The sequence below is a fragment of the Cervus canadensis genome, chromosome 27 (assembly GCF_019320065.1).
Source record: "Cervus canadensis isolate Bull #8, Minnesota chromosome 27, ASM1932006v1, whole genome shotgun sequence".
Lineage (NCBI taxonomy): Eukaryota > Metazoa > Chordata > Mammalia > Artiodactyla > Cervidae > Cervus > Cervus canadensis.
The window spans coordinates 9,242,290-9,258,432 of NC_057412.1; the positions used below are offsets into that span (position 1 = coordinate 9,242,290).

General features: G+C 36.9%; 1 protein-coding gene across 7 annotated transcripts in view; it reads left to right on the top strand.

Annotated features, from left to right (window-relative positions):
* The window catches only part of LOC122428625 (amyloid beta precursor protein), a 287,533-nt gene that overhangs the window by 155,901 nt on the left and 115,489 nt on the right, over positions 1-16,143 (top strand). For all 7 annotated transcript variants that reach the window (XM_043448647.1, XM_043448648.1, XM_043448649.1 and 4 more), the window contains exon 6: positions 1,465-1,664. In XM_043448647.1, coding sequence (XP_043304582.1) covers positions 1,465-1,664 — 200 coding nt within the window. The remainder of the gene's footprint in view (positions 1-1,464; positions 1,665-16,143) is intronic.

Sequence of the window (16,143 nt, forward strand, 5' to 3'; positions counted from 1 at the left end):
TATTGGAGCTTCAGCATCTGTCCTTCCAATGAATATTCAGGACTGATCTCCTTTAGAATTGACTGGCCTGATCTCCCTGCAGTCCAAGGGACTCTCAAAAGTCTTCTCCAGCACCACAGTTCAAAAGCATCAGTTCTTCAGTGTTCAGCCTTCCGTATGGTCCAACTCTCATATTCCATACATGACTACTGGAAAAACCAATTTCTTCTTCCCCTTTCATTTCTAATGTAAACATTCAACAGTAATATTGAACGAATTTCCACACCCCCTTATTGAATATCTAGTATGCAGGTGCTTTGTGGTATTTTCACATGTTTTATAAGAAGTGACCCCAACAATACAGTAAACTTTGTTTTGGCATCCCCCACCCCAACCTTTTTGATAGACTTTATTTTTAAGAGCAATTTTAGGTTTAGAAAAAAATTGAACAGGAAATACAGAGCGGCCCCCCCCCGATTATTAACATTTTGCATTAGTATTGTACACTTGAACCAATATTGATGCATCATTGATAAAATCCATAGTTTACATTCAAGTTCATGTTTTGTGTTGTACGGTTCTATGGGTTTTCACAAATGCATTGCATGTATAGCAGATGATTGTATATATTGTCTCTGATACAGTGTATTACAGAGCAATCTCACTGCCCCTCAAACCCCTCTGTTCTACCTGTTCATTCCTTCTTTCCTCACTCCAAACTCCTAGCAGCCACTGATCTTTTTATGGTCTCCATTCAATTCGGTTCAGTCTCTCAGTCGTGTCCAACTCTTTGCGACCCCATGGACTGCATCATGCCAGGCCTCCCTGTCCATCACCAACTCCTGGAGTTTACTCAAACTCATGTCCATGGAGTTGGTGATGCCATCCAACCATCTCATCCTCTGTCATCCCCTTCTCCTCCTGCCCTCAATCTTTCCCAGCATCAGAGTCTTTTCAAATGAGTTAACTCTTCACATCAGGTGGCCAAAGTATTGGAGTTTCAGCTTCAGCATCAGTCCTACCAATGAAAGACTGATCTCCTTTAGGATGGACGGGTTGGATCTCCTTGCAGTCCAAGGGACTCTCAAGAGTCTTCTCCAAAACCACAGTTCAAAAGCATCAATTTTTTGGTGCTCAGCTTTCTTTATAGTCCAACTCTCCCATCCATACATGACTACTGAAAAAACCATAGCTCCATAACCATGGTCTCCATAACTTTGCCTTTTCCAGAATGTCATATAGTTGGAATCATGGTAGCCTCTTTTTGCAGCTGTGTAAACCAAGATCTGTGTTCAGAGATTAAAAAGTTGCAGATCTGCTGAGCTGGGAACCATAGTGTGACCTGCTGGCTTCAGACCTCCTGTGTGTTTTAATTCAGTGCCATGTTCCCTCTCAAGGACCCAAGGCTCCTTGTCATTTGTTTTCTTTTTCCTTGCCTGACATGTGTTTAATGACTATTGCTATTATTTCTCCCTCCTGCTCCAGTGAAGACAAAGTCGTAGAAGTGGCAGAGGAGGAAGAAGTGGCGGATGTGGAGGAAGAAGAAGCCGACGACGAGGAGGATGATGAGGATGGTGAGGAAGTGGAAGAAGAGGCTGAGGAACCCTACGAGGAGGCCACGGAGAGGACCACCAGCATCGCCACCACCACCACCACCACGGAGTCTGTGGAGGAGGTGGTCCGAGGTAACCACTGTTCACTTGGATTTTCTTGCTCGGGGAAAAGGAAGGCATCACACCAGAGTTTGAAATTTCCATCCAGCCTGCCACCACTGCCTCCCAGGTGATGGGAGGTAACACGTTCCCTTGTGCTTGTGGAACTTTTTTTGGATGAACAAGCATCCAACGATTCATTTAAAAAAATGTGAAACCTTGATATTACAGACTGTTCTGTGTCTGCTACTTCTGTATGCTACTTGGCACGTGGTTCTGCAGAACTCTGCCTAACTGGGGGCCATGTCATTTGACAAGGACCAGGTTAGGTGGCCTCCTTGTCATTCTTCTGACAGTGGGTGTTGATTGCACTCCATTGTCCGAGGCCCCTTTCATCACCAAGATCATGAGCTCCTTGATGCCAAAGGCTGAATTTTACCTAGTGTGATGCAGGGTGCTTGCCTTATAGAAACTTTTCAATAAATGTTGGTTGAGTGAGTAGTTGTGATTAGATTTAATTTAATTTTAAAGCAAAAGAAGGCCACTTGGAGAGCATGACATTATTTTTTGCTGAAATTTAACTTGGATGACTTGTGTTGTCTATACGATAGTTTACTGGGGGAAGGGACAGTGCCTTCTTAGAGAGGCAGATCTTAGACTTTGTTTTTCTGGTTAATCAATGCTTCTATTGGAAATGTTGTATACGGAACGAACTAGAAGACCCCCTTTTTGTCTCCCTGAAATAAAAGCAAGGTTCAGTTTACACTAAACAACCAAAATTATTGAATTGTTGAGTTGCCTTTCTTAAAGGGTATATGTTTGTTTTGCAAGTAGTAAAAGATGGGCCTAAGATTAGATTGAATGAGTACAGACATAAGTATTGTTTTAATGCATTGCAGGTACTTTTAAAGTCTGTCCACAAATGCTACAACAATATGGTCACTTTTATTAAAGTAAAATGCTTTCTCCTCCATTGTTAAATTGGAGCTTAAAATAAGCTACTCTTTTTGCTTCACATAGATTCCTAATGATCACTGTGGTATGCCATCTTCCCCTCACTGCATTTTTTATAACTTTGCTGAAGTATAATTTACATATAAATTATGAGTATCTTAAGTGCAGAGGTGTATAATTCAGTGGCATTAATAAATGTATCAGATTGTGAAACCATCACAGAATCCAGTCTTAGAACATTTTCATCACCCCAGTCCTCACACCCCTTCACCGTGAATTCTTGTTCTTACCGCTAGCCCTCAGCAACCATTAATCTTCTTTATGTCTCTACAGATTTGCCTTTTCTAGACTTTTAATATAAGTGGGGTCATACATGGTCTTTTGTGTCTGGCTTCTTTCACTTAACATAGTAGTTTTGAAGTTTTGCATTTCTTTAACTTGTAGCTTTTAAAAGTGAGATTATTCTGAGTTGAACACTCAGAGTTAGCTTAAAATCTATTGCAATATCACATATTCTCTTAAAATATACATAGAATACCAAATAGATCGCTTAACTTTGTAATTCCCTATGAAATGACAACAATTTCTTCAGTTGAGCATGTACTTAGATACACATTTAAGTAAATAAGCATTTTGTTTGAGGCACTGTTTTTCAGGAGGTTTTCCATGTACCTCTTAGGACCATCCGTGCAGATCTAGCTACATGAACTTGTTAGCTTCTATTTTCCTAGCAGGGAAAGATGGATTTTTCAGGGGTTCTTTTTCTTTTGCTCCTGATAATTGTTTGATAACACATTCTTTTCAGGTTTACACTGATCAACCTGTGAGTATACATTTAAGATAAATAGGACTGTTCATAGATACTAATCACTGGTTCAGTTACAAGGGAATTTTAATGTTTTATTGAAGCATACCTATTAGACTTTTAAATTAACTGGAGGCCCTACAGCCTTCTACTAGTTAAAGTGGCTACAGAAATATCATAGGATATATTTCAGTGTCTTTATTTCTATAATCTATGTTTCAGTGTTGTAAATTGCTTTAGTTTTGAAGGTATACTATATTTTACTTTAGAAGATATACCGTGAAAAAAAGGAAAAAATAAACTAAAAAAATCCAGTAAAAAATAAAGAGAGACAATTCACAAGACAAAAGATATGGCTCTTAAACAATCTAATGCAATTTAGCAATGCATTTCAGAAGTAAAAAGTGTGAATCCCGATCTAGCAATTCAAAAATGACAAATATACATAGCTATTTATTGAGCACTATTTGAAACAACAAAGATTGTAAACAACCTAAAAGTCTTTAATACGGTTTTGGCTAAAGGAATTATTATATGCCATACTTTGGAATATTTTGCAATTATTAAACAGAATAAAGCAATTTATATGTGAACCAAAAAAAGATGTGTGACTACAAATTACAGCAGCTTGTATTCTGCTGTGGGACTCAAGTTCTTGTGCTCTCCACCAGGATAGTTGCTTGCATAATAATTATTGCCCACCTATTCAGCATTCATTTTTGGAGTACCTCTTTTGAATAAGCCATTTTACTGGGCTCAGGGGATCAGTTATATGATGAGAACACACAGGATAGCTGACCGTCATGGATGTGAAAGTCTAGCAGGAAACATAAGTCAAAAAAATACAGAGTCTGTGTTGTAAAAAGTATGAGCCCAGAGCCTACTTCACAGTACAGGAGATTGATCAGGGATGGGTCTATAAAAAAGATGGCATTTGAAGGCAGACTAGAAGGGCTGGTGGTGGAACTACCAATAGATTGTCTCGCAGCCTACTTTAGGGTCATTAAGAACAGCCAAACCAATATGGTGCCTTGAGAGGGTCCATGGCATGCTTGGGAGATAAGGTCAGTCCAATTAAAGTAGAGCAGGTAAATCTTCCATAAGAGGATTACAGGAAGGTAAGTTGGGACTAAAATGTGGAGACCTTTAATGCCAGGCCGGCGAATGTTGCTATTAACTGAGGGTAATTAGTTCAGGACCTATTATGTGTTGAGGATTTTTCTAGTAGAAACAATGAAGAGATTTTTGTTTTTATACTACTGCTATTGAGGGGATGGGTGAACAGTAAGTGACATAATTTATGCAGTATATGAGAGAATGCCACAGAAACTTAGGCTGAATTCCAGACCCAGACAGAATTTTCTTGAGATAATATGGTCTTGTTACATTCTGAATAATTCCAGTTCTTTTTGCTTCAGTTTTTCTCTAAATGTAGCATTATTAGATATTAAATAGAAATAGAGGGCATATACATTTCTTGTATTTTTTATAGAAAGACAACTACAATTAAAAGAGAACTTTAGAAAAAAAAATATCTCCAGGCTAAAGAATAAAAAAAATAAAAGAAACTAACCTTAAAAGATAAGTTGATAATGCTGATGTCAAGAACAGCATTAATAGTGGCCTTCTTGAAGCAAATACCTAATATTAGAAGTACTGATTATTAATGCTAGAACTAGAAGAGCCTTTAATGGAATCTATCCTTCCATTCAAGACTCCTGAAATATACAGAAGCTGTGATTGAGGCAAGACTTTCTGGGAAAGGAGGCCTAAGAGGAGAAACATGTTAATGGTATATATCGGATCTGTGTCAGAGTTTTCTGTGTTCCCATCTAATTCTGATAAAGAAGTAGAAGATTCTAATGGTCACATTAAAGCGACCAGTTTCCTGCGGTTCCGTCCACCCCATTGGTATAGGAAGTGGGTTACAGCTATTTCCTAATGAACAGTGTCAATGCCGTAGCTGACTGCTAACTTTGTAAAACTCTAATAACATATAGCTGGCCCCTCCACTGACAATAAAGGTTGGAAATGACCTGCAAAGAAGAGAGATTGAAAAGAGGCTTACCATCTCATTTCCAGTGTTAATGTTTCAGTGCCCGAGAGAAAATGTGATTTACAACCACACTTAATAATGAACATTCTTCATTACCAACACATTGCTACTAGTATGCGTCTTTAATGTGCTTCATAAAAAACCTCAATAGTTTTGTAACCCATTACAATTTGAAAGAAATAGGCAGAGGGAAGAAAAATATAGGACATTTCAACATAGTCATAAAATGTTCAGCCATATTGTATTAGAATCATTGATATCAAAGCAGAAGATGCCAGTTCTGATTCTGATTCTGTTAACTGATTCCCAAGGAGAAAGGGATCGTTGAGAAGTGAGCACACCTATCTGACTTTAGCATCTATGGTTTTGATCTAGTGGAATAAGCCCATACCAATTTGCATACAGCAGTAGTCCACCAGGAAACCCCTAGTAGATGTAGACACTTGCTCCTAATTTTCTGTGTTTTGAGAAGTGCTTGCATTTCATGAACCTAAGACATCAGCGTACACTGTTGACTCAACCACGAATCCTAAACTCTGTGTGCTGTGCGCTCAGTCATGTCCAAGTCTTTTTGACCCCATGGACTGTAGCCCTCCAGGCTTCTCTGTCCGTGAAATTTTCCAGGCAAGAAGACTGGAGCGGGTTGCTATTTTGTATTCCAGGGCATCTCTCTGACCCAGGGATTGAATCCATGTCTGCTGCATTGGCAGGCTGATTCTTTACCACTGGGAAGCCCAAACTCTGATTAGATGTGGGTATTGTAGTAAATGGCATAGTCTATGATTTAGCTAGCCAGTTCTGTTCATCCAGAGTAACTGGTTTTTTCTATATGTTCACTGATTCAGCAAGTAAACATTTATCACGCCTCTGCTGATGGCTCGGCACTTCTCTGCTATAGCAGGTGTGATGGGGAGCTGGCTGTTACTGCGTCGTGGCCGATCAGGCTGGGATGTCTTGTTTTCAGGATCACCACTCCCCTTGCCTTTAGGGCAGGGATTCTGTCTTTTAATCCCTGTAATGTGCTGAGTGGTGGTAGAATTTTTATTTCCCATGTAAAGCCAAGGCAAATAAAGCTGAGAGAAATTTTTTAAACCTTGTCCATAATCACAAAGCTGGTAAGTGGTGAAGCCAGGATTTGGGCTTAGATGGACCAGAGTGTTTTTTACCACCCTAATGTTATTTTTTTTTCTTTTTCCTTTTGTTTATAAATACACACTAGTTCAATTTAACCTGTGTCCCCTTGTAAATGTCTGTTCCTTTGTTCTAGGCATGTGTTCATCTTGGTATCGTTTCACTTTGAGCATTTCCTGACTTTTAGAATGCTTATTTATATAATAATAGTATCATTTTATTTTATTTTTATATTAAACTATGGCCACAGGCTAAATATGGACTGTCACCAATTTTCTAATCAAAGGTTTTATTAGGATACAGCCAGTCCCATTTGTTTACATATTGTCTGGGGCAACTTTCATGTTACAGAGGCAGAGTTGAGGAGTCGAAAAAGATACCATATGGCCTGCAAAACTGAAAATATTTACTATCCAGGCCTTTATAAGAAACTTCTGATACTGATCATTAGAAACACAGTAGGAAGTTTTTATATTTCAGATATTACCATTCCAAGTTAATTTCATTAAGGTGGTTTTATTATGGGTAGAGATAGACTAGTAAAGTGTTTAAAGAGAAAATTTTTTAATAATTTTATGGTCTTGGGCCAGTTACCAAGATACCCTCGGTAAGTCTGTTTTTTCATGTGTGTTTTATAGATGCTGTTATGATGTTGCATGTTTTTTACATGATTACTCTAGATGATCCATGCTAAGCATTTACCATATAATGCCTGGCACATTCTAAGTTTTCCATATGTTTTAAAAGGAAAGGCTGCTCAGAGTCAAAGCCTGGCTTTACAACCTACAGACTGTGTAAATTTGTATCAGTGAAATAACCTCTATACCTCATTGCTTCCCTTTGAAAAATGCGATTCAATAATACCCACCCAGTTTTAGCCATTTTGTGAGGATTAAATGAAGTAATTCACAGGAAACACACAGTACTGTTCCTGGTAGACGGTAAGTACTCAACTAACCTAGTCTACTATAGCTGGAGGACAGAGGAGCCTGGCAGGCTAGAGTCCGTGGGTCACAAAGAGTCAGACATGACTTAGTAACTGAACAATAACAACTATAGTTGCCCTGGTCTGTGTGTCATTTTGATTCCCCAGAGAACTAACACTTACTCCTAATTAGGAATGCCAAAGGTAACCCAACAGATTGTCTTTTTGCATTATAAAATGCATCAGTGAGATGCATCCATTTCTATTATATAATAGAGCTGTTATTTATGGGCATATATTAAGGAGAAAACAGCTTAAACTTAAACTAAAAAATTAGTCACCTTTTGTGACTATATTGTATATTTAGATATATATCTACAGTTCAATTTTGTGTCTGGCTGAAAATTGAATCAAGATAGTTTTAAATGCCATTGCATTTCAAGGTGGAGTTTCATTTCTTGAGGGTATTTTAAACCTCTTGGAAGTTCAACTATTAAATGGACAGAGATACTGATAGAGGAGACAATTTAACCATACCATACGATGATGAAATTTAAAAGTTTGATCTAAATGTTGCTTGCCTTGGGCTAGGTGACTTGACCTCCACAGAATTAAATTACTGTTCTTCTCCCCCTGGTTACTGTTAATCTCTGAGAAGCATCGTGTGATTTGCTGCTGTACATTCCACCAACGTAGACCAGGCACTCCTAGGAACTGGGCATTGCACCAGTTCTTGAGAACACAGGGATATGAAGAAGGTGGCTCACTCAGGTTGCTTCCAGCCAGAGCTGTATACTCACTCTTCAGGAGAAACCAGCCTCTCTGACCTGGCTGGAGAAACTTTGGCAGCCCAGGGGAGGGAAAGTGCCCAGCCAAGAGACAGAAGTTTCACCTACAGCATTGCCAAGAAGTTGTCATCTGAGTGAGTTTTTTTAAAGGAGAATAGGGATTTGCCGGTTAATGGAGCACCGAATAGAATGAATCCGAGAAATACCATAAATAAAGCAGAACGGCTTGTGTTATCCCAAGGGTAGAGCAGACAGAGGTTGACCTGATTTTCACGTCCCCTGTGTTACCTGTCTGTAATCCATGTGCCACTTGCAAGGCAGCCCATCACTCACTGGTAGGGTTCTTTTTCATTGCTTGTATTTAACTTTCCATGAAGTTTGGAGAAGACTGTGAGCTTGACTTGCTGCAGACATGGAAATATACTCACATACTTTTGTTGGGGTTCTCATAGCAGCACACTAGCCCAAAATGAAAATAAAACTCCCTTATGGGTTTGAAAACAGGGCAAAGGAATAATGGCTGCTTCCTTTTGAGGAAGACTTTACCCTTCTCTGTTAGGACCACAGACAGGTAAGCTCCACTCCTGTTCCTGGATCAGAATGTAGCATCCTTTTCATGACTTTGAGAGAACTAGTATCCACGCAGGGCAGAGATGTGACAGATGGCAGCCTATTATTTTGTGCCCCATGGCACTGCAGCCATTGATTTTGAGGTTGTTTGATATATGCTTTGGTAAAGGCAGAGTAAAGCATGGCATTAACAAGCTTCTTTCCATGCTCATTCAAATAATTTACTTCAAATGTGAGAAATAGAGCCATATAAAAGACTGCGTGTGATGTGTTTACATATATAATTTTTTAGTAACAAATTTTTTGAAATATAGGTTTCATACTGTGGAATGTAGAAGTCAGTGGTTTAATATATCCACCAAGATCTTCATTGCCACATAGAAAGTTCTGTTTTTGAACTTGATTTTGCTTGAACTTTTACATGGCTAATAGTGCTTATTTTTACCTTCTACACTTTGTGTCAAGATTCTTTAATACAGTGTTGGAAAAGGAAATAATCAGCTGAAGGTATTTTAACACAATTATGTCTAAATTTCTTATAAAAATAAAATTTTCAGCCCTGTTCAATTAAAGGCCAGAAACTAGGTTTTTAAAAAATGCTAGTCTTTCTTATGTTTTTCCCTAAATTAGTTGATGTCCAAAAAATATACAAATGTTGGCAATTGTATATATTTTCACAACACAGAGTCTGCAATTTATATAGTAAAAGAAATCCAGCAAGTGAGAGAACAGAGCATTTAAATATGCATGTCATTTTCAGCTAATTTTTAGCTAATCTATATGTTCCATTAAGTAGGGGCTCTGATTCCTTGGGCAGGTAACAATTGTGTGTTTTAATGGAAATCTTTAGTTCCCTTTTAGAAAAAGACTTTCTGGAGTTTTTAAGCAGGATGGATTTCAGTCTAAACACCTGTTTCTTTGTCCCCCTAAAAATGTATCACCTCTTCTGATATTTGACCTTTTGTGATTCTATTAGTGGAAGAGTAAGACGTCAAGAGGAGGCAAAGCTGAACAAATATCACATAAAAATGATGTTCAGTGGAATGTTTATAGCTGAATAATGCCATTTGTAGCAACATGGAAGGACCTAGACATTATCAAATTAAGTGAAGTAAACCAGACAAGGTATCAAACTAAGAAGTAAACCAGACAAGGATAAATGTCATATGGTATCACTGATATGTGGACTCTAAATGAAAAAGATACAAATGAACTTATATATAAAACAGAAAGACTTTGCCTCACAGGGAGGAAGGATAAATTAGGAGTTTGGGATTAACACATACACACTGCTATATATAAAATAGGTAATCAATAAGGACTTACTGCATAGCACAGGGAACTCTACTCCGTATTCCGTATTAAGTATAGGGGAGAATAATCTGAAAAAATTATATATGTATGTATAACCAAATTACTTTGCTCTACACCTGAAACTAACACAACATTGTAAATCAACTACATTTCAATTTAAAGAAAATTAAAACAAGTGTTCAGGAAAACGCCTTGGCCTTCAAGATAGCAGCGCAAACTTTAAAAATTAGGAGACTCTTAAAACAGTAAAAGGAGGTGAAAATAGTGCCCTTTGTTATAAAGTACTGTACTGACTTAATAATAGTAAGACAGTGCTGGTGTTAACTATGAGGATGGGTTTATCTCCGCCCCTTAAATTTATTTATGCTTTTGTTGGGTATAATTTCTGAGAACAGAATATAGACAGGAATTTCACGCTACTTGCACATGAAATTAAGTTCCTGATATGTCATGTTATCTAATTCTCATGAGGATATCTCTTCTGGAATTTACCGGCATCTGTTACCCAGGATTTCTGAGGTATTGCTGACCGCTGCACAGTAGCTTTGGCCAAATGATGGGGCAAAATCACTAAAACGCAGCATGAATCCTGGTGTTTGCTTGGGCTATGGCAGGGTTTCTCGATCTCAGCATTGTTAATGTTTTAAGCCAGACAGTTCTTTGTTGTGGAGACTGTCTTGTTCATTGTAGGATGTTTAGCAAGATCCCTGGCTTCTACTGTAGCGCCCCTGAGGTGTGATGACCAAAAATGCATCTCTAGCCCTTGATACATGTCCCTTGGGAGGTGATAAGAAGCACAGACTTTCTCGTTGCAAACCACTGAGCTTTGATATTGAGATCGACAGTGATCCCTGGCTTTAAATATATGAGCAGAGAAATACCCCTGCGATACTGTGTCTCATGTTAATGTTAAGTCATGACACCTGACTCTGCTTTGCACATTGTAGGTAGCAGTGAACATTTGTTTCAATTTGAGAAGAAAAACTAAAATAAACGAAATATATGCTAAAAAAGTTAAGTACTCATTTAGTAAAATAAAAACTGATATTTGATGTGTCATGTATAGTCTCATAGTTTGTATTTAGAGACAAATCAACACACAATTATTATTTTTTAAGTATTACGCATACATATGTGCCATGTAGGCAGTGAGAGATAAAGAAAAACTGCCTTCCTGGTTTGTTTTTTATTCTTCCTAAAGAAACTCACTCATGTCTGGTACCATAGAGCAAGCAGGGATACTGCTGTTTTCAGCTGGAAGCCATCCACCCGCTCTTTGCTGCTGGGTACCATGACAGGGACAAGTTAACATGGCAAGATGGACACCCTTGGTGTCCCCCAGAAAAGGACCATCCTCCCAACCCTTGACTCTCGTATCTAGAAACATCCTTTTCTTACAGTAAGAGAAATGTTATATAATTCTTTCTTACAGAGAAGTGATGCAGTGGAAGCAGATTCCAAGCTCAGTGATCTTCAGTCTTATGTCAGCTTTCTTCATTATTTTTCCCCAATATAAATAAAAACTTTTGATATTCTAATGTTCTGACAAATTACAAGAACAAAATCACTTAAATTTGGGTTTCTGAGAAGTTTTGAGTTTTCATAGACATATGAATAAGAAAAATACTGTATTAGTGTTCAATTTAAGGCAGAAGTATTGAAGCTGCTTTAATTTTGCATGAGACAGAACTTCAGAGGAAAAGAAATATGTAACGATAATTTCTTAAGATTAAGATTTTGGCATATGTATACATTCGACTATTTTAACTATCAAAGTATGTTTACCCCTTATTTCCCAAATATATCTGCACTTCTTTTAATAAGTGAAAACCTATGCAACTTTTTACTGATCCTTTCCCTCTGATCCTTTTGAAAGGTGGCTGAATCTTATATAAGTATGTATATAAAACATACTTATATATAATATACTTTAATAGTTATATGTTTTTTAATGTCAAATATATATATATACTTTTTATACTTTTTAAAAGTAATATATATAACATTTAAAAGTAATATATGAAAGGTCGGGGCATGCCCCCGGGAAAGTGCTGCAAGGCAAATTCCGGAGGCTGGATAAACTTCCAGGGGCTGGCCCCCTGCAGCCTGGCCCAATCAGGTACCAACATAAAGCCCTCGGACACTGACCACCGCTGTAGCCCGCGCTTTCTTCCTTATATGAAAAGACCTGGCCTGGACGCCGGCCCTGACTATAAAACCCCTCCCCACCCCTCATACCTCGCAGACTCCCTTTGTCTCCTCACCCACCAGCCCCCGGGAGTTCTGCCCGAGAGCGACGCTCAATAAAAGGCCTTTACCACCGGTCCTTAGAGGCGGCTTTTTCCTCCCGCGGCGTTTTTCCTAACAATATATATAACTTGAAGTATGTTGTATATGTGTATATATATACTTTTGACCTTTCATATATATATAAACTTTTGACCTTTTTTTAGTTCTACCAGTTTATTGCTACCAACCCGTCTCCATCCTCGTGCACACGTGCCCAGTCATGTAACTACATGCACTGCAGCCCACCAGGCTCGTCTGTCCATGGACTTTTCCAGGCAAGAATACTAGAGTGGGTTGCCATTTCCTTCTCGTACTTTTGACATTTTAACTGCACATAAAAGGTACATTTGGCCATGGTGCTTCTCCAACATGAATGTGACCTGAAGTGCTTCCTAAGCTTAGATTCAGAGACAGTAGGTCTGGGATGGATCCTGAATCCCAAGTGATGCTGTTCCTACAGGTTCACTGGCTGCCTCCACTTTGAGGAACAGTCTCCAGTAGCATTATAGTCCCCTATACTGTGCAGATTTAGATTGAGACAAAGTAAAGAAACTGAAAAGGAAAACCATCCTTATCTATAATGGTGAAACCATCCTTTTATATGGTATCATTGTTCTTACTACATTATCAAATGTCACCAAGTATGAAAGAATCCTGTTATGTCTACTTACTGAGTAATGTTGTGAAATTTCAACTCTCATGAGCAAGCAAATTAGAAAATCCTTACAATTTCTGGACCTACATAATTGTTCCTACTTTCATCTGTGCCCGTTCTCTCTCATGGGTGGGATATAACCGACTCCTGCTAAAAGCTGATTATTAAAATATTGAGGAATTTTGTGAGCCACAGCCATTGGTGGCTTGTAATACCAATGGTGGGAGTATTTACACCACAGAAATTGACAAACACTATAAAACTATAGTTTTCTGTTTTCTGGACACACAATCAGATTTCCCAGCATACCTGCCTCTCAGTCAAAGAAGAAAAGTAATTTCCTCTTATTTCCAGCAAAGGACATGGGTTCTTGTCTTATCAGAGTTTAGAGCTTCTTGTAATACTGTGCTGTGCTTCAGAGGAACCATGCAGCTTGATGACAAATAAGTTTATTCCTATAATAAACGGGAAACAAAGGAATTAGGACAAATAGCAGTGCCCTTTTGTGAATGCTCACCAGCAAGGGTATGGTTAGTCTAACACTTTACAAGTATTTTTCAAATGGCATTTTTATAACTAATCTTTCATCACGGAGGTATGTGAGAATCGGATTGGATATAATTGGAATGACACATGTACTGGGTAGCCTTAGAGAATAAACACAATTCAGTAGAAGGCAAGCCAGTTGCAGATACTTTCTAGACACTTCGTGACAAATTGGCTCCCGTCATATCGTACTGAGTCAGTGATTTTATTACCATGCACAGCTGTTCCCATCATTTGTTTATATATTTCAACCCATATTTGTGGCTTAAGTGAGATTTGTCATAAGGATTTAGTTCAAATTTGCTTGCCTAATTTTACATGCCTCTATTAGTAAAATATGATTAGTAGGTAATAAATATCTGATAACTATTGCTTGATTAGAGGAATATTCTATTGGACATGGTTTTTTACATCTACTAGCAAGCACACTATAAATTCTCTTTCCCATCAAAAGTACACGTTGTTACAAAAATACACTCTTAAAAAATAATTTGTTTTCTAATGTTTTTATTGACTTGTAAAATTTTCAACCATAAAAGTCAAACACAAATTTGCCTACTTATTCTTCAACAGACTGTAAGATGGATTCTAATAACTTAGCCTCATGATGTTTCACCCTATTGGAATATTAAAATTGTAGGAATAATTTAATCAGGCTGAAAAGTAAAGTTGTTATAAAACGGCATTGAGGTCAACCACTTTCATTATTAATGGATTGAATAATTAGGCAGATAATTCAACATTTACTTGAAATATTAAAGATAAGCATATTTTGTAGATTTCTAAACTCCTGTCATTGTTTCATTTTATTTTACTGTTAACATTAAGCAGGTGATTTGTTACAAAACCAAACTATTTTGTCTTCATATATTTGCCCTTCCTACTCCAGTTTAAAACTGCAAGATATGTCATTTTTAACGTAAATGAACCTTAATTGTGTCCATATTCTTGCATCATATGGAGGAATTACGCTACTTTGGGTTTTTCCTTTGTTTATACAATGTCAGAGTATTTAATTCCTAGATTTCTATAAGTAACTCTGTAGTTTGATTGATTATTCAAGTGTTTACTTTCTCAAAATTTGTAAATTTAAATTTTATGCATTCCTTGTAATGCACAGTTTTCTGGCACATACATTTCTAGAGCCTGAGAATAATTGAAATTCAGTTATTAAAATAAAATCATAATAAAAAGCTTTGCATTATGATATTATCCTTTATTTAGTACTTTATTTAAAGCAAATTACTTGCTAATCTGATAACTCTGCTTTTTAAGAAGGCCATTATGGTAATTGTACTCTTGAAGATTTTCTTCCCATTCTAGCTACCACTTTCACAGCTGTCTTCATGTTAAATTTTTTTTAAGTGTAAAATTAGCTTTCTAAGTTTGGTCGTCCACAAAAAATTTTGCTCCAATTTGACATCTATTCAGAGTTAATTATTTGTGGTTAAGCATAAAATATTTTGAACAGTGAATTGCATAATCATTTTATATAATGTGGGAAGCTCTAGCTTTGCCTCTATATTGTATTTGTATAGTATTGATGTTTAGATAATGGGATTTGGTGTTGAAACCAGCACAAATCTCAGCAAGGACCTACCTTACAAAAAAATATAAAATGATATAAAATACCAAATATAAAATGTAGAGTGCTTGATTTTAAGTACATAAACTCATACAGCTGTGTGTACACTAGCATTTCAGTTTATTAAATGGTATTTGTCTGGAGAGGTGAATAGAGCTTTTATAAAAAGAGATGAGCCTTCCCTGCCAGCAGAATTCAGACTAGGTGAATACTAGGAAACCTATTTATGGCCTTAAAAGTTTAAGAATTAAATATGAATAAATAGAGATTCTAGTTCCTTAAATATTTGTCTTTCCTGTGTTTCTACCTAACTTGAAACATTCTCTTTGAAAATTATCCCTGCTTCAATTCTGGGCGAATTTTCTCCTTTATTATTATATGTAACATTTACTTAGAATAGAAACAAAGGTGACTTGAAATTCAAAAATAAATTTAGCAAATAATTTTAAAATGTGTATTTTTTCATTTCTTAGCTTAGATTTTGAGAAGAGAATGAGGATGAGAAAAGGAAGCTGCGGTTTTCATTTTCAGATGAATTCTGTTTGAGGTGACCATTACATAAGGTCTGATTTTACATGCTCTATATTTAGTGGAGAATTTTATAAATAATTTTCCACTGGCTGATTATAGTCATAAATATGAAACACATTTTTCACTGAATTTTTTCAGTATTTCCCATAGATTAGGAAGTTTTATATTCAGAAAAATAATAATGTAAACATAAGCATTTAAAATGTCTCTTGAAAAATACAGTAAAATAAAATGTCTCAAGATTTCTTTTTCTCTGAATCTAGTCATGCAGATTTCAAATTATATGTTTCAGACCTAATTCTTTAAAATTGTTTTACTTTGTTGGGATCTTAATTGGATAGGTTTCCTGATAATTTCTCATTG